The sequence below is a fragment of the Enoplosus armatus genome, chromosome 5 (genome assembly GCF_043641665.1).
Source record: "Enoplosus armatus isolate fEnoArm2 chromosome 5, fEnoArm2.hap1, whole genome shotgun sequence".
Taxonomy (NCBI): domain Eukaryota; kingdom Metazoa; phylum Chordata; class Actinopteri; order Centrarchiformes; family Enoplosidae; genus Enoplosus; species Enoplosus armatus.
In genome coordinates this window covers 10,144,265-10,163,149 of record NC_092184.1, presented here as the reverse complement: position 1 = coordinate 10,163,149, position 18,885 = coordinate 10,144,265, and the positions used below count along the sequence as shown (strand labels likewise).

The following is an 18,885-nucleotide window of genomic DNA, read 5'->3' as shown; positions in this document are numbered from 1 at the left end:
TAAGGGTAAAATACATTTGTGCATGATCAGCATGCAAGATGGGGAGTTATGCCATGTTTGTGAAATATATGTTTTCCAGTTGCAAAAATTAAAGAGGATCTAATACTGGCCTTTGGGGTACACCATGGGGACTCACCTCCCAACTTCAACAGCGAAGAAGACCAAGAAGAAAGGAGCAAAACAAGTCAAGAGCCTTATTCTTGATGCAAACACCACTTTTAGATTCAAGTAATGTATGGCCAAGAGCCCCAAAAGGGCAGTTATTTCTGTCAGTACTTAGTTTCTCTCCTACACTGTGTTTTAACTCTACTACATTTATTTTACAGCTATAGTTACTTTGAGGACTAAGATTCTTTGAATAAGCTCAAGTTATAAGTTATGCGTTCATAACATTACAATAATATAGATTTAATAGAATAATAATATAACACTCTCAAAGGAGCAATTCTACAAACTTAGCACTTTTATTTTGATACTTTAGGAAGTTTTGCTTGTAACACATCTGTACTTCTACTTAAGTAAAAGTTGGAATACTTGTTATGAGTACTTCATCCAACACTGACACAAACACATTTTCCTTCTCCAAAAAGTATCCAAACGCAAAAATGTGGCCAATGGTTTATAAAGTTTAGTTTCTCTACAACCCTTTAGGCTGATAAACAAAAGAAACACACCCTGCGTTGGAGACCATTATTAGCGCTGGTGTTGTTGTGAATGCATGAGGCAGAGAGAGAAGGCGCCTTTACGCACAGGGCGTATAGTGCGCACAGAAGCCATAAAAGTTACTACAATGCAGCTATTTGATACATGTGTATTGGCCCTTTTTCAACATGCTTACCCACATACTTCCAGCAGCTCTGCTCTGTGATTTTGTTCTTTGCGTAGCACGATCGCAGCCTCTGCCCCTCCTTGTTTCTATGGTTAAAGGGTGCAGCAGCAGCAGCACCACCCACCCTGCTCCCTCTCCGTCACTCCCCCCTACATTCTGCACAGACAGGCGGGCTGAGAGAGCGGCAGCACATAACATTACAGGGCGCTGTGTGAAGACAAACACCGTCGCACTGGAATGAGCTGTTACGAGAATCCCCTACAAGCCTTCCTCTTCAGGCTCGGGAAGCCGAAAACGTGAGAAGTAAACAGGCTGCAGCATCACTCTGCGCACAGAAAACTTGGACGGATAAAAACAGAGGATCACCTCTCCACAGAGCCCTTGTCCCGGAGAACACTCCCATCGCATACCGTGCACAGACGGTGACAGGAGCGTGAGAGAGCCACCAGGAGGAAAGCACGAGGGGGAGAGCCGGGTTGGGGAGGAGAGGATGGACGCCCTGGTTCCTGTGCTGAAGAGCCACCCAGGCCCGTCAGTGCTGGTGTGCTCTCTGCTGTTCAGGGTGGCCCACCGGTTGCTGCAAAGGCTGCCTGTGCCCAAAGTGGTGAAGGACAGTGAGCTCCACTCCTGGAAGTGGAGGAACCTCTCTGTCTCAATGGTGCACTCCCTGCTGACTGGGGCATGGGCCCTGACCTGGTAAGTTTCCATCCAAACATCTGTCTGTCCACCCGTCCGCACACTGGGACACCATTGTCTATTCACAGTCCGCATGATGTGTTATGTGTGGGACTGTGTGTGCAGCAGTGACAGTCTGTGGCAGCCAGGAGTAGAAGGGCATGTTCAGACAGGGTGAGGGACGGGGGAGACAATGGCATTTTTAAGTGGGGAGGGAAATGTACAGTATGAATCCACAAAGCTCTTAATGCTCTTCACTTGTGCTGGTGAATTTGTGTCAGACTCAGAGGTTTTGAAAGAAAATACATTTATTCAAGCTCTCAGTCAGGGCTACTCAAGCGGCAGCCTGATGTCAACCTGAAAAACCTGCTGGCCAAACCATTCTTGTGAAGCATCATGGGAAACTATTTTTTGGGGCGGGGTCCGTGCCTGTGACTCATCTGTCAGCATTAAGAAGTGGGACCAAGGTCACAGTTTTCTGCACCATCACTTAACTATTGCTCCATTTAACATGTGACAGTGTGAATTAGCAATGATTGAGAGCTTCTGTGGAGGGTTTCACATTCAACAAGTATAAAGTAGTACTAAGGAAACCTGTGAAGGGTTCACTGCTTTACATGTCACATAGGGACTATAGGTCATTTGTTAATAATTCTGTTATGATGTGTTTATACAGGGAGGGGACACAAAGAAACCTTTGCTGTTTGAGGTGTGCCCCTTTTGCCAAACAGCAGCAAGAAGTGACAAAGAAAAATGTAAAAATCTCAAAGTAGAATTGTATAAGTAAAAGTATTTTTAGGTACATAGACACAGATAGGAACTAGATAATGAATAATATTAAAATGAAATAAATAAAACATTGATAGTAGGTACTAAAGGGGGGATTTTTATTGGTCAGGTGGTTAAAAAAGCTGTAACACCTGATATTAATGTTTCTGCCTAGTCAGGCTTTTCTCTCCAGGAGTGAGCCCTTGTATGTCTGAGTGAGGCGAATACAGACCCATCTATCCATAACATGTGTCCCTCTCCAGTGTGGTGGTTGGGCCAGAGACGTTGAGCAACCTCCACTCTTACCACACCCCTCTGTCCTACGTGCTTGTCTGCGTCTCAACAGGTCAGTGAAACTACAAGCGGAACAACTGCAAAGGTTTTGGTGTCTAAATGACGATGCACATTTTGCTTTGTTTTGATACACAGAGATTTTCTTCAAATATCCATTCACAATTCTTGGTCTCATGGGTTTTAGGTGATCAGCCTGCAGTACAAAGAGAGAAATGTCCTTGGTCGTAGTGTTTAATACAGGGCTGCAAGATAATCATATTGTCTATAAAAGTGCCTAAAAAATGACTAAAATGATTTTTTGATTATCAAAATGGTTGCAGACAAATTTTCTAGCTTAATGCACCAGAGGGAAATGTGAGAGACGTGATGATTGATGGCATTTTCTCTTCCACCCTGTTATGGGGGCGTAAAAACTTTCACCTTTCCAGTTGCTGCTTTTCAGAGAAACAACAAAAAGAGCCGCCCGTCTCACCTGACTCTCAGAACAGACAAACGGGCGTGCTCCTCTAAAATCACCATGGACTCCAAAGATAATCCACTAAGGACTCTGTGGTCTGTTTGAGTTGTGCTGTATGTGGTTAGGTCTTATGTGCATCTTTATGTTACCATGACGGACACAAATCTGTGGAGATCTGCCTTATCAACTGCAAACAGCTATTAGCTCCACTGAGACCAACCACGGCAGACACTGGAGGTCATGTTCTTTAACACAGGGGCTGGTTGTGTGTCACTACCCACAGTGAGCCAGCCAGACCCACCTCCAGCTAAATGAGGCCTACACTGTTCAATAACTGTGGCAATGTCGTGAATTGTTTTGTTGTCAGAACAAACGTTGACTCTTAATGTCTCGTGACGACCCTCTAATTACCAACAAGTGACACAAGGGAAGTTTAGCATTGTAATGCAGATCATCTTCAACATTACCTTGTAAAAAGTTGATCTTTAGGTACATGCTACACATAGTTGGAAAGATAAACAACACAACTGATGACACTTTGAATACTAAACTGATGCAAATATTAGGTAACAAAAAGTAAATGTTTGCACGTCTGTTTCACAAACAAGACACACATGAAAAACCCAACTGTTCAAGTTCAAAGCTGCTGTTATTTTGGACAAGACATGTTCTCATGTTGAAAATCCTAATATTTTATAAATAATTACATGTTATTTTATCCATTTTTATGGTGGAGTGAGGTGAGGCCTTAAAACAACACACTCACTGTGGTCGTAAACCACAGATTTGTCTGGTTTATCGAGTCACACCTGTCTGGTTAAGAATGCCAGCGGCAAATAACCACATCACCTCAGCATGTCACATTTACATCGTCACGTCAATGAGTTGAACCAGCTTTACTGTACAAACACAACAACAGCTTCTCTGTCTCCTTTCCTGTTCAAGCTGTAGTTTGAATGGACATAAGGTTATACCATAGCTATAATAGTCATCACTTGTCTAAATCATTAATTCATACATTATGTTATGATTGTAGTAATAGTATAACAATAAGGTGATTTTACAGTATATCGTTGTCTAATAGTAATATGTGTATTAATGAAAAATCATAGTGTAAAATATAAAGGATCTATTAAGAATAATGGATACTAAGACCAGTATTTGAAAGTTTTTATTAGATATTTGATGCTTTTATTCTAATCTAAAGGGAAGACAGGAAATAAGGAGAGAGATGAAACAAAGGACACTGATATAAGTTAATAACTATATACATTCACTATCAGCACTGGACTATCCAATTACATATTGACCAAATTGTTATTTATTTTCTCTTCCCTCTTAGGATACTTTGTGCAAGACGCAGGTGATATTATCCTGACAGGACATGGAAGAGGATCATGGGAATTCTTACTCCATCATGCGCTGGTAAGATGGCGGGCCTGTGGCCATGTTTTCTTTTGTAACTCTATTATAATCTATCTGTAAGGCTGCGCTTCTGGTTCAACTCAACAAAAATTAGTTAGTGATATTGAGGTGATAACCTGTTTCACATGTGTGAGAAATGTGATTTTGTATTTGATTTTAGCTGCTAAATTGTGTAGTTTCTAAATGTCAACAAATATGGGAGAAAATGAAAACTTATATAAAACATAAAATGCTGCATATTTGGTCATGTTTTAAATGCTCTGTTTTGTACATTAAGGCTTAAAGATTTGTTGTATATGACAGACTGAGTTGATCTGGATGAGCAGAATGTTTAAACTAAGTGAAATATTTAAACTCGAGACTCGTGAAGACTTGGCACATATTTGGTGTTTTTGAAAGCTTTGGCATCTTCACTAGAATTTAAAATATAAATTTTTTTGATGCATGTCATGAGTTTTTAGTGACAGTGTGGTTTAAGAGGTTATACAGTATGAGGAGCATTGATGAGAATCATAAAAATATTTATATTTATACTAGTGAAAAAGTAAACCTACCTAATGCTTTTACAGTCACACAATACTGCAGATTTTCAGCTCTTTTAATGCCCCTTTCCTGCCTACAAGACTTGCGTCGTCATAGTGTACAAGTTTTTATTTTTGGTCAAAGTTGTGTTATTGTTTTATGCTGCACCAGGTCAGGCCAAACCTGACATTTATTAATGTGTAATGAGCTTTAAATTCTCACAGAACAACCAGCAAAACCGTCAGCTTTCAGTTTCATTTTCAGCTGCTTAAAAGAGTTGGTTCATCCAAATGAATCAATAAATCTCACAGTGCTCACAGAAACAACTACACTGAAAAAAATCTGCAGCAACCTGTATTCCCAGTCAGTCTGGATAATCCACAGACCTCGCTGTGCACTGCGTTCCTTGGAGGTAGTTTTTACTGGAGAAATAGACTTTCAAGTTTTTAATGCTGTGAGCGCCACAAGTTAAATTCTTTTCAACCCACATAGTCAAGACCTGGACCCTGACCTTCATACATGGAGATCATACTTTCAAAGTTAACTTAAAAAGCGATCTACAGCTGTTGTCAGAGCAACAAGTCTTTAAGCACAAAAATGGGCAGGCTTATTCACAGTTAGCCAGATCGTGACCAAGATGGGTGCACTCCCATGTATGAACTAATGTTCAGATACAAATGACTCCATTTGTTAGAGGTATGATGTAAGGTAAGAGGTAAGAGATGAGAACATGCAGGTTATTGCGTGTAGTAATACATAAATATCTATAGATGATAAAATACACAACAAAATAAAAAAGAGTACACTCAAAGAACCAACCCAAATGTAGTTTGGGATACTAGCAAAGATATTAAACAAAATGTTTCTGTCACTTAAAAGCCAGTGGAGCCTGAAAACATGGCATTTCATTTGATATAATTTTAGAAATTTGTTATTTAATACACTAAAATGTATTAAATAGATTTGCACTAGCAGAGTGGATTGAAGCAATCAATTAATTGTGAAGTTTGTAAACTGTAGATAAGTTTTTCGCTTGGCTGAAAATTGGCCACAGAATGATATCAGCTTCATGAGAAAGGTTGGCAGGGTCGCAGTTTGAATATGTTTAAAGCAAGACAATGTGAATTTTATTAGTATCCATACGATTGTAATCAATAATGCAGAAACAAATATCTTTATACAACCATCAGGGAGAATCTCACCAATCGGACACACATTACTCACAGTTTAACAGCATTCGCTCATAATAATTCATTTTTAAATAGAAGTGATTTGTAATTTCACACTTTTCTTAAAGTTAGAAAGTGCCTTTCAGGGAAAAGGAAAAACCAAACAATAAAAGCAAGAATAATGCAAATTAAAACAAACAATGATACCATCAAACACAGGAGATTAGCTGTTAGCTGTAAAAACACCTCTGTGTCTGTGTCCTCCTCAGGTGATCTGGTGCTTCCTGTACGCCCTCCACACTCAGCTGTATGTAGCCGGCGCTGTCGTAGCTCTCTTCGTAGAGGTCAACAGCGTCACCCTGCACCTGAGGCTGATGCTGAAGCTGGCGGGCGCTCAGTCCTCCTCCATGTACCACATCAACAAATTTGCCAACCTGGTCACCTACGTCACGTTTCGTCTGAGCACCCAGTTCTACCTCACCTGGTATATCGTCCACAATTACTCCTGGCTGGACCACGGTGGATGCTTTCTCGTCTCCATGATGGTGATGAATATTATGATTGTGATTTATTTCTACCGCCTGCTCCGTGCCGACTTCTTCTCCTGGAATAAGAGCTCTGTGGGACAGAACGGGACACACAACAACAACTCCAAAAAGTTTCTCACTGATTGAACGGGAAAGGTTTACGGCACTATAGCCTGCTATGTTTGCATTTAGGGTGGGAGTTTACACATTTTGTCTTATTCAAACCGTAACTAACCATTCCTTGTGACGCAGGTTATCTTGTTGTGTCTCACTGCCAAAGACTAAACCGGCCAAAAGTTGGTTCAGGTGCAGCGTTCCAGAGATGTTGGAAATGTGGTTCTTTTTTTGGGAAGAATACAATCCAACACTGATTTAATTGAAGCCAAATTCCAGGTTAAACTCTTGTAACATTTCTCAAACCCTTGAGATATGCTTAGTGACTTTTTTGATTGATACCACTCTTGTGTCTGCATGGTATACATGAAGCTACCGTTAGCAGCCGGTTAGCTTAGCTTAGCATAAAGACTGAAAACAGAGGGAAGCAGCTAGCCTGGCTCTGTCCAACAATGAAAAAAATCCTACTAGCATTTATGCTAGGATAACCTAACCGACTGCTGGCTGTAGCCTTATATTTAGCGTACAAACGTATACAGATTGATATCAATCCTTTCATCTAACTCTCAGCACCAAAGCCAATAAGTATATTTCCCAAAATATCAAACTATTACTTGAAATGTGAAATGATGACATTTCGGCATCATGTAACCTTTAAGGAATAACCACTCACGTCTGTACACTAAGTATGAAGCTACAGTCAGCAGAGAGTTAGCTTAGCATAAACACTGGAAACAAGGGGCAAAAAGCTAGCCTGGCTCTGTCCGAAGGTAAAAGAAGATCTGCCTTCAGTTTTTGTACAGCTAGCTGCTCCCTCTCGTTTCCTGTCTTTTTGCTGAGCTAGCCGGCTGCCGGATGTAGCTTTAGTGTACAGCTACAAGAGAAGTATTAATCTTCTCTTCTAAGTGTATTTCCCAAAAATGTCTAACAATTTCTTTAGTCCATCAAAAAACCTGGGTGATGAATAATTCAACACATACATTTGAAATGTGAAATTGCATTTAGCAGTTGCTAACGCTCTATCTGTCTCACAACCTAGCTGTATGTTGCCATATTTTTAACATTTGCATGGGGAGCAGTGTTTTTACATAGGCCCTTCCCTGGGTGTATGAACAATCTGTGAGCTGGGACTTTCTAACACTGGACTTTGAATTTTATCATCAAAATACTCAAAGTTTTGTAATGTATACAGAATGTCCTCTCTCTGTCTCTATGATGCCATTTGTGGCTGAAGAGATACTGAGCTGTGACTGAACTGGTACGTAAGACACAATGTTGTCAATTTAACTGGTCACACACAAGAATGCAGGACAATTCGTGGTCCTCTTGTGGTTCTCATATAAAATCTGTTGGTATTTGACACAAGTGGGGCTGAAGCTGGGTCTTCCTGCCGTCAAACAGTCTAATGATTGAGCTCATCAGGAAGTGGGCGCCGTGAGAAACTCTTCATAATGAGCAGGCAGCAGCACAATCGATACTGACATTGCATCAACAGTAGTAGTTAGGCTTGATGTGGTAATATAGTATAATAATGTAATATAGAGTATAGCCACCGTGTGTACCTTATTTGCTTGTTTGCAAAATTATAATACTTTTACAGAATAGATCCCTTTTTCAGGATGAGTTGAATGACGACCTTTAGGTGAAGATGTGCTTCCTCTTCCTCCTCTCTCCTCAGAAGTGGACATATAGGTAGCATTTTGTAAATAATGTCCTCAAATATGGATTCCTTTTTGATATATCTGAGATGGTAATACAAGTAAACACCATTAGTGGACTTTAAATGCTTATTACCTAATTATGCCATGAATCGTAAGTGCTGACAGTGTCATTTACAAACCTAATAATCAGTACATTTCATTTTCTGTCTCAGCCAACGTCAAGAAAGTCCAAACAGATGTGGACAGATGTGTCTGGCCTGTGCTACAGTGCCTTTACCACAGTGCCTTTTCAACAAAGCACAGATAAAGATAATGTACGGATAAGAAAGTATAGATATAGTGCAGAATAAGGTCTGTATGTTTTTGTAAAAGCTGGGCTCAGTAGAGACAAACTTATACAGTAAATCAGTTTGACCATGACCGAAATAATGTATCTTGCATTAAAGTGACCACTGTTTTATCAGGAGTGCTGTGTTTTTGGATGATTGAGTGAATTAAAAGAGTTTTTAAAATCACAGGAGTGTTGATGTATGTATTTGTAGCATGTACTCTACTGATGAGGGTTTTGATATATTTTTCACCTTCATGTAGTCACATTCACACCTGAGAGACGTCTGCTACCGTTGCTAGAACATCAATGTACAAATACTCCATTACAAGTAAAAGTGCATTTAAAATCTAATGTTGAGTTGAAATTTTAAAAGTAACTTGTAAGTAAAGCTGTCAGATAAATGCAGTGGAGTAAAAATATTTACTTCTGAAATGTGGTATAAAGTACAGTAGCATAGTATTGTACTTGAGTACAGTATACGTCAGTAAATGTACTTAGCTCAAGGGTAACCTGGCAGTAAAACCTGTTGCATTTTGTACAAAATTAACTATTTATCACCTCAAATATTAAATGATTATATTATAAAAAACTATTTAGTTAAGTAGCTTATTAGAAAGTAAAATAATAACTAAAGATATCGATGTTATTATGTTAGGTATTTTTTATTTAATGCTGCATATCTTTAACATATTTGATAATGTCTTTACATTGAATATTCATATTTAATTGTTTTACTACATGTCTGTCAGTCAGAAGAGGCTTAGGGCGCCCTCTACAGTCCACATGTTTAATTGACGAACAGGAAACAAAAAAGGGTGCAGTATTTTCTCTTTTTTACCCCCTTTATTGCAAAAACAAGGGCAAGTATGAAAATATTACTATTATTAGAAAACAGTAACATTATCAAATTACGTAGAAGAAAGCTTATACAGTGTCTTTACAGGTGATTTCACTGATATTTCCTTGAGCATGACCTCATTTTCTAAGCATTACTCCTAACAACAACAAAAAAATTGTCATAAAGAAGTAGAAATAGGTATACATAAATAAATAAGAAGGATAAAAGGAAACAATAAGTAAGATACATGTTCAATTATAATTTTCAAATAGATAGATAGAATAGATAGATAGATAGATAGACGGATAGATAGATAGAATAGATAGATAGATAGATAGATAGACGGATAGATAGATAGAATAGATAGATAGATAGATAGAATAGATAGATAGATAGATAGATTAGATAGATAGATAGATAGATAGATAGATAGATAGATTTTTTCCCGGCCTGATTTCCTGTTCCTCGTATCCTCCAGCAGGGGACCGAGCACAGAAAATGTGGGAGGAAAGAAAAAAAAAACCCTTCCAGGGAACTGAGTCAGCAGCAGCAGCGGCTCCAGCCTCCTGCTCCTCCTCAACTTCCGTGGATCGACTTGAGCTCCGTTCACCGCAAACTCAACACTTTAACACTTCACAATGAGCCTGAATGGGTTTAAACTACAATAAGAAGCATCTGCGGACGGAAACAAAACGAGCCGCAGCACACAAGAGAGGAGAGGAAACGCGTGTCGTTGAGGTAACATCTTCACAGAGTTTTTGCAGCTCAGACACGCTGTTTTTTGAAGTTTTTTTTTTGAAGTTTAACTTAGTGTGTGTAACTCGCAGTGGTCTTTCTTAACGTGTCACTTTACAGAGAAAACACTTTACATGGTGTTTGGATGTAAGGTCGAGTTTTAAAGTTTTATGGTGGACCAAACCAAATCTAGCAAATGGAGCTTTGATGAACAATAGGATTAAATCCGATCCACACAGTAAGTGGATCAACGCTGATTACAGTTGTCTGGTCTGGCTCATGTGTGCTCATGTAGCTACACAACGGATAACAAATGTTTCCTCTCATTACAGCAGTGTTTGACTTGTGTCTCTGCCCGGCTCTCTCTTTATTTCTTGGCAGCTGCAGCCTACACTGTGACTGACAGGAGGTAGATGTGTGTATTTTAAAGGTACCGTCTATGTTCTGGTTGCTAATTTATCCCAACTATAATTGAAATAAATATTGTGTGTCTCTGTTTGTTCCACAGTGTTGATTGGAGCTAACATTTTAAGTGCAATCTCTCTTTTAATGCAACTCCTTCTATTCTAATTGATTTTACACAAACAGATGTTTATACATGTCACAAATGTCCAGAAGCTATTTACATTCAGTTTAGTTTGGCGACAGAAAGTTATCAGTTATCAAAATAGTTGCAGATTAATTTCCTGTTTGTCAATTAATCAAAAAGGTTTCAGCTTTAGAACTAACATTATAAATATAATATACACACTGTATAGCTACATATACACGTTACAGAACTGTATATAAACATGCTTATACAGACATGTAGATATATAAACATGCCAGAAGGGTCAAGAGGATATTCAGTAGAACTCCAACTAATTATTATTTTCAGAATCAATTAATCGGTCAACTATTTATTCGATTAATCGATTGAGTGCTGATAACGTTTCCCAGAGCTCAGAGTGACGTCTTTTGAATGTCGAAGCTATTAGAAGACTAATCAGTGAGTCGATTGACAGACACTTTTGATAATCAATTCATTGTTTAAGTTATATATTCCTTGTAAATTTAATACCGTTGGGTTTTCGAGTGTTAAATATGTAACCAGAAAAACATGCAGAATTAGATTTTTTTAGTTAATTTCTGTCTCTTCATGTTGGTTGAAGTTTTATTACAACAGGAAAAAAAAATGAGCACCGGGCCTAAAACTCCTTCACTGCAGTCTAGATATTATAAGAAACCGTTTTAATTAGTTAAACTGTCAGATTGTTGATGCTGCCCTCTTTCTCTCACCACGTCTTCAGCTTCATGTCTGTCCGAGTTTCAGCCATGAGCGTTCTTCCTCCTGTTCGAAGGGACCGCATCATCGCTCAGCTCCCTCAGGTAAAATAATTTACTGTTTTAGCCTCATTGTTAACCGTCACTGTGAAACAGCCTCACACACTCGTCCTCCGCTCTTGTAGTATTTCAGGAAGGAGGCAGCTCTGCACACGAAGGAGAATTTCAACAATAAGGTGAAGACCGCCTGCCAGGAGCAGCGCACCGGCACCGTGGGGTGAGCACAGGACCCAGACGCCAGATGATACTGGAGGAGGTGTTTTTTTTTCTGGCACTTATTTACTTGTTGCTTCTTCTTTTCTTATTCTTCTCAGCAGATTTAAAATCTCGAAGGTCATTGTTGTGGGTGACCTGGCTGTGGGGAAAACCTGCCTGATTAATAGGTAAGCTCAAACACAGTCGCTTCACGTGTGAGGTGCAGCTCTGGGAAATGAATAACTTGGACAAGAAAGAACTCAGAGGACATGTACCTCCTAAGGAAGTTGTTATTTTATTATTTAAAAGTGTAGACTTGTTGAATGTGCATCTGATCCAGAGTTGCATTAAAATACACACAGTAATAGACAAACATGGGATACATGTGTCTTTTTCATTCACATAGATGCAGCAGTTTCATGAGAAAATATTTTTTCAAAAAAGGCCTTTGTAATAATGTAATGTTTATTTTTCTGTAATTTGGGTGAAGCAGCCCTTTGAAAAAATAGCTGTTGATGTTTTAAGTTTCTTGAGATATCTTGATTACTAACAATCCTTAACAACAATCCTGGACCTGTCTATTTCCTGAAGACAATTTCTATTTTACGTTTTCAGATTTTGCAAAGATGCTTTTGATAAAAACTACAAGGCAACGATCGGCGTTGACTTTGAGATGGAGCGGTTTGAGGTGCTGGGCGTTCCTTTCAGCCTGCAGCTGTAAGTCGTCATGATTACACATAAAACAAAGTCGGTAAACTGAATGTGTCTGATGTGACGTTGCTCACCAGTCTGTCTCTGTGTTATAGCTGGGACACTGCAGGCCAAGAGAGGTTCAAGTGCATTGCTTCTACGTACTACAGAGGAGCCCAAAGTGAGAGATTTGTGTGTTTTAGGGCAGCAAGCTAATAAGAAATGTACTAAAGGCTTTCGTCTTTCCATGTACACATTGTTTAACAAAGAACAAAATGTCAGGGGGGGGGGAGAAGCTGTGTTTACATTACTGCAGTTTGTGTCACAGCTGCACTCTTGAAACTGTAATATCTTCTTTTCTTCCAGTCGTGATTATCGTGTTTGATGTGACTGACATTGCCTCTCTGGGCCATGTGAGGTAAGCTCATTTATCATGGGCAGGTTGTTTGCACTCTCTCTTTGTCGCAGATGAAGGATTTAAAGTTGTCGTCTTCTGTCTGCAGGCAGTGGCTGGAAGACGCCCTGAAGGAGAACGACCCCACCGCTGTTCAGCTGTTCCTCGTTGGCACAAAGAAAGACCTGAGCGTACGTCTGTTCTGCTGCTTAAAGTGGACATGCCTGTGTCAGTTGTTTGGATTGGTGCCAACAACACAAACCTCCTTCACTAGACTCTGACATATTTCTGAGAGAGGTTGAATTCAAACGTAACCCAAACATATTTACTTATTTACTTTACAATGATATAAATCAGAGAAAAGCAGCAAATCCTCACATTGGAGAAGTTGGAACTAAAAGTCTTTCTGCCTCTGAAAAACAATAAAACGTTATGTTGTGTAAACTAGAGCTGAACAATAGTCGATCGACAGAAAATCAATTCTCAACTCTTTTCTGAATTGATTTATCGTTTATGTCATTTTTCAAGCAAAAAATGGTAAGGATTTGCTGCTTTGTTTTATGTGACCCAAAATATATAAACGCACAATTTGAAGGCCTCGCGTTTGGCTGTAGGACATTGTAATGGGCATTTTTTATTCAGTCTGCCGATAGAGTGTTGCAGAGATGACGTATTTTTGTAGGTCAACCGGGAAGTTAGCATCGCCGTGGTTCCCTCGACAAAAAGCCGATGGGATTTTTCCATGGGATTTTGGATTATTGCAGAAAATAAGCTCTGTGGCAAACAAAGGTTTATGATACTTTGATTAGTTCAGCAAGATAATCTTCACAAATGAACACCGCTTTTATGATTTTCTGAAGCCTGAAGTAAAAAGCTAACGTTAGGCTATAAACGAACTACACCACGGTCGCATTACTTCAACGTCACCACCACTAAGCGTAACTTTCAAGAGAATATAGACAGATATAGATACATAGACAGTATGTAGACAGTATGTCGTAGAACAAAACGTTAAAATCTCTTAAGCTTGTGTTAACCACAGACCTTATTTCAGGCATCTAACTAAAGACCCATTCAAAAAACCCATCGACTTCAAGACGAGGGAACCAGAAGTGTAAAAATGCTAACTCATTTCTGGGTTTTAGGACTCATTCCTGCAGCACTCTATAAATTGATATATCAGCGAGAAAATAATTGTCAGATTAATCGGTTATGAAAATAATAGTTAGTTGTAGACCTAGTATAAATATTCCTTTTGTGTTTAACCTGATTATACCATATTTAACTTGGTTTCTCCGACAGTCTCCTGCTCAGTATTCTCAGATCGAGCAAGATGCCCTCAAACTTGCACAAGAGATCAGAGCAGAGTATTGGGCTGTATCGTCACTGACAGGTGAGTGTATGGACTAAAATACAGTACCAGTGCTGATAACCTCACCATTGACTTAGGGACTTTTTGAAAATGATTGGTGGGGGGTGGGGTCAGAAAAGGGGGAGGGCAGTGGAGGGTCTTTAATTCTGCTTCAGATTTATGTTTTATTGAATCATTTTCTTGTGAGATTTACTGTCAAAAACACACCTTTTGTATGCACCATTGATCATTAAGCTGCATTTTTTTTTCCATTTGCAGAGGACAACAATCACATCTCTGTAACTGTTTGTAGCTGCTAGGACCAATATGTCAGTTATGAGAAACAATAGATGTGTATTTATGGTTAGCAGGGATTGAGGATTATTAACTACGACCTCCAAGGTTGTTAATGCAAGAATCATAAAATGATTCTTGCATTAACATATTAATCTTTAAACCAGGGATGAGTTGAGACATTGGGGGGGGGTTGCATTTTCTTTCTATGTAAAAGGGAGGATCAAAAGTCAAACATACGTTTCAGCCCCCCTCCCCACCCTAATCATTTTCACACAGTCCCGTACTGATCCACATCTCTTCCATGCTGTAGGGGAAAACGTGAAAGAGTTTTTCTTTCGAGTTGCATCGTTGGCTTTTGAGACCAACGTCCTCGCAGAGTTGGAGAAAAGTGGATCGAGGCAAATCGGGGACGTTGTCAGTGAGTATCCAAACAAACTCTCTGTAACCATGAAAGCAGCACATTTGTCACGTGGTTTAACACCCAGCTGATCATTTGTTTCAGGAATCAACAGCACTTCAAACAATCTGTACGCTGCATCAAAGAAGAAGCAGCCGAACTGCTGTCAGTAAGGATGGAAGCAGGAGTCAAAGGTGCAGCCTGGAAATGAGGATTTTGCTCTCAGTGGAAAAAGACTGTGGCTGCTCTCCAGCTCATGGGAGGGATTTCTGCGGTGGAAGTTGGAGGAGGGACGCTGGAGTTTCACTTCCTGACGTGTTCGAGTTCAGTTTTTCCTGGCCTAGAATGAGTTTTCCTCTGTGGGATGTGGATTCTTGTAGTGTTGCTCAGTTTAACTAGTTTGGAGTTACAGAGTGACACAGCAATTACACAAATATGACTGTTGTGGTACTGCAGAGATGCCAAAGAGTGACTGTGGATGTTTTTAACATGATGTATGTGTGGATGCTTAACTTGCTTAGGGCTTGAAATTAATATTCAGTCTCGCTGCTGTAGTTTGATTTTTCTGCACAATAATAATCTGATTTACTTTGATGTCTGCTGATTTTGATGACTGTTTTTACTCTTTTCATAATATTGTAGATCAGAGGCTCCAAACATTCTGTAAGAAGTGAGATGATGCAGTAAATCACAAGGAAAAGGGCAAACATTGGAGGAAAATCTGAAAAATGTACAGAATTGTGTGTAGGAGGAATGTTTTTTTCTGCTTCCTGTTAATCATCTCACAACCCCTCAGATTAATCTTGTGTGTGGGCCTCGACCTCCATGTCGGAAACCATTGTTATAGATGCAGACATATTTTATCTACAGTGTATACTTCATAGGTACTTTTTGCTTTTTGTTTCCAATCACATTGATGGCTGAATTTGGATAATAATTCTTATATCAAAAACTGAAATGGCGTGTACGAATATTTCATCATTTATTTTCTTTAAAACTTGTATGTATTACATGTAATAAAAATTATTAGAAAAGGGAAAAAGACATTTCAACGTGTTTGAAAATGAACATACAGTTATTCAGTTGAAATCACAGTGCAGCCTGTGTTATTCAACAAAACTATCTTAGTCTTAGTCACTATTCCCCTTTTTCTTCTTTACTGAAGTTGTAAGAAATCACGTTTTCTTGTTCAGTTGTTGAAACTTTTGAAGGAATCAAGATACTTCTGGTCAACTTGGCTCTGGAGCTCATCTGGGATGCAGTGAGAGAATTTGTAGTTTTCTTTAATCCACTTTCCTCCTTCAGTGTTCTCGATGGCCACAGCTGCCACACCTGCAGGAAACATGAGTGTGATATTTGCATTAAAGACGTCGAGGATCATTGAATTATTATGTCGTCGTAGCGTCACCATGTTGACCGACCTACAACAGTGGCTCCCAGCCTCTCCACCAGCTGGATCGCAGCTCTCATGGTGCCTCCAGTCTCAATCCATTGGTCCACTAGCAGCACCCTCACACCTGCAGGAAGGAGGGACACGTCGGCTACTTAATGTGAATCCACTGGATTTTTAAACAAGTGTTCACACAGTAAACAAAGTCAAGTATTTAAAGAAAATAATACACTTTTTATAAAGAGGACAAAGGGAGAGGACAGCAAAAATAAGAATGAATAATATAAATTAAATCTAACATTAACATCTATCTCTGCTCCTTCTCTAATCCTCCGGCTGATGAAACAAAACGGAGAACATCGAATCCAGAGATCTGACCTTATGATCACAAATAAAAATAAATGAATAAATCTCCAATAATAGTCTTCAAAAAGACAAACATTTTTTGGCAAAAAGACAGAAGGATACATTATTATTATTATTGTTATTATTATTATTTCTATGGACAGGACTAAGATGATCTTTGGTGTATGACTAAAAGAGAGTTGAACTCCAAATTGTCCCTTCAACCCTCACAATATCTGATATGATGTGAAAGATGTTCTCATGTGACCTGAGAGCTGCTGGAGCTTTAATTCACATCAACACTAGAGGGCGCTGCGACAGAGGGAATACATGGACATGAAGTTGAGAAAAACCTCTGGTTTAAAACGTTTGGGTCTTGCGTTCAACGATTGGTTCAACGATCAGTCGATCGACAGAATCAGTGACAATTTTCATGATCAATTAAACATTTTAGTCATTTTTCATGCAAAAATGCCACATTTTTATTTGATGGTTGAAGTTTCTCAGATGTGAGGATTTGATACTTGTCTTTGTCATATATGATAGTGAACTGAATATATTTTGGTTTTGGACTGTTAGTTGAATAAAACAACTTTGAATACATCACTTGGGTTTGTTAAGTTATTATGGACATTGTTCACTATTTCCTGACATTTTTTGGAAAAAATGATGAAATCTAAATTTATTGATATCCTTGTCAGCACTCACAAAAACCACAATAAATTAACTCAAGTGTGGTCGTTTTTATATATTTAAAGCTGCAGCTCTCACAATCCTGCGGTGAGGTGTCCAAACGTTACTGGACATTACAGCTGGGTAAACATTCATCTCCTCAACAGAAATAACTGCAATGGTCAAAGGATAAAAAGCAAAGGAGGATTAACCTGGTCTTAGCACATCCAGTCTTACTTCCATAGTCTTTTCTCTGCCTGTGTAGTCAGTGTAGTTTTGGTTTTGGGTTGTGACACACAGGTGTCCTGCTTTGCGGACAGCCAGAAAACCTTTTCCAAGGGTGGTGGCGACAGACGCCCCTAAAAAAGAGAAACATATATCAGAAACATTCATCCACACTGACAGACTGATATCTCAGAAATGATCAGCTTCTGTGGTTAACCTTTTATTTGAACTCGATAGCTTCCACACATTGTCATGCCATGCGCCATGAGGCAGGGTTCAGAGGTGCCAATATATCTAAATTTAGTATCTGTGCAAGAGGGGTTAGGTTTCCTGACAAGCATAACTGCCTCTTAAAATAAAATTAGTGTGAGACACCACGCGTGATTGCTCTTAACCTACCATTTATTTCCTTTCATAATATGAATTGGTTTGTTTTTTTACCAAGAATAAATCCCATTGCATCTATCCCGGCAACCAGGTCAATGGTGTCGTTGTGGAATGGGCTGAGAAGGTCTTTGACACAGTCTGCAAGAGCCTGAATCCAGTGCAAAGACAGTCAATGCAGAGTGTGCATGTTAAATACGCACACAGCTTGTATTTTCCTGCACTTTTAAATTACTTTTATACTGTATTCAGTGAGAGAAGACAGCAGAGATTGTATCAACAGCTCAACAAACTGCTAAGTAACTAGAAGTTATGCTTTTTTCCATCATACCTGGGAGTTGCAGTAGAGTCTGGACGGGTCCAGCCAGGCAAATGTTGGTCCTTTTGTGTTGGGCGCCATGAGAGAAAGGTACCATCCTTTATGCCTGTCTGCAGGAACAGCCAACACGTCCATTTGTCTGCACTGTCAGAGGGAGAAACTGGGGTGAATGAAGTGGACTGTGAATGAGCGAGAGAGTCGCACATATCAGGTTCCAGTAGGGTGAATGGTGGGTGGGAGGGGGCTGTTAATAACACTGACCTTAGTTACTTATTCTCCCCACAGGATTTTTAATTCAAAATCAAGTTGAGCGATGATTTGATGACCAAGTCTCAGCCTCGTCAACTGTGCTCTGAAAAAGTGACCAAAAGCTTAGATAATAAATGTGCTCCAAAGGAGACAAGTGTGCACGTCTTTCTTCTTTCTGTCTTTGTTTTATAGTAGTGTGTGGTAGCGCTACTATAAAAGAACCATACCAATGTTTTGCATGATTTAGCTCATTTACTACAAATCCTGCACACTTTACATCAACTATTGTGCCCGTTTTTTATTCCTTTA

The 18,885-nt window shown here is 39.3% G+C and overlaps 3 protein-coding genes across 5 annotated transcripts; 2 read left to right on the top strand and 1 right to left on the bottom strand.

Annotated features, from left to right (window-relative positions):
- Positions 1-1,011: 1,011 nt before the first annotated feature.
- On the top strand, positions 1,012-8,956 carry tlcd1 (TLC domain containing 1). Its single transcript, XM_070905757.1, has 4 exons — positions 1,012-1,525; positions 2,536-2,618; positions 4,366-4,448; positions 6,409-8,956. Exons 1-4 carry the CDS (start codon positions 1,320-1,322, stop codon positions 6,811-6,813), a joined length of 777 nt encoding a protein of 258 aa, XP_070761858.1. The 5' UTR covers positions 1,012-1,319; the 3' UTR covers positions 6,814-8,956.
- Positions 8,957-11,638: 2,682 nt separating this feature from the next.
- rab34a (RAB34, member RAS oncogene family a) lies at positions 11,639-15,954 on the top strand. 3 transcript variants are annotated; one of them, XM_070905685.1, is made up of 10 exons: positions 11,639-11,713; positions 11,794-11,885; positions 11,986-12,051; positions 12,479-12,580; positions 12,670-12,734; positions 12,920-12,971; positions 13,057-13,138; positions 14,250-14,340; positions 14,906-15,013; positions 15,098-15,954. In XM_070905685.1, the coding sequence occupies exons 1-10, from the start codon at positions 11,639-11,641 to the stop codon at positions 15,163-15,165; spliced, it is 801 nt and encodes a 266-aa protein (XP_070761786.1). In that variant the 3' UTR covers positions 15,166-15,954. The 3 variants fall into 3 exon arrangements, with proteins under 3 accessions (XP_070761786.1, XP_070761787.1, XP_070761788.1); XM_070905686.1 differs by having other exon boundaries at positions 11,660-11,713; positions 13,057-13,114; XM_070905687.1 differs by lacking the exon at positions 11,986-12,051 and having other exon boundaries at positions 11,660-11,713.
- Positions 15,955-16,181: 227 nt separating this feature from the next.
- LOC139285901 (adenine phosphoribosyltransferase) lies at positions 16,182-18,462 on the bottom strand. The gene is made up of 5 exons (XM_070906574.1): positions 18,340-18,462; positions 18,066-18,159; positions 17,612-17,758; positions 16,414-16,509; positions 16,182-16,324 (listed from the first exon to the last, which is right to left on the bottom strand). Exons 1-5 carry the CDS (start codon positions 18,460-18,462, stop codon positions 16,182-16,184), a joined length of 603 nt encoding a protein of 200 aa, XP_070762675.1.
- Between the last annotated feature and the right edge of the window lie 423 nt (positions 18,463-18,885).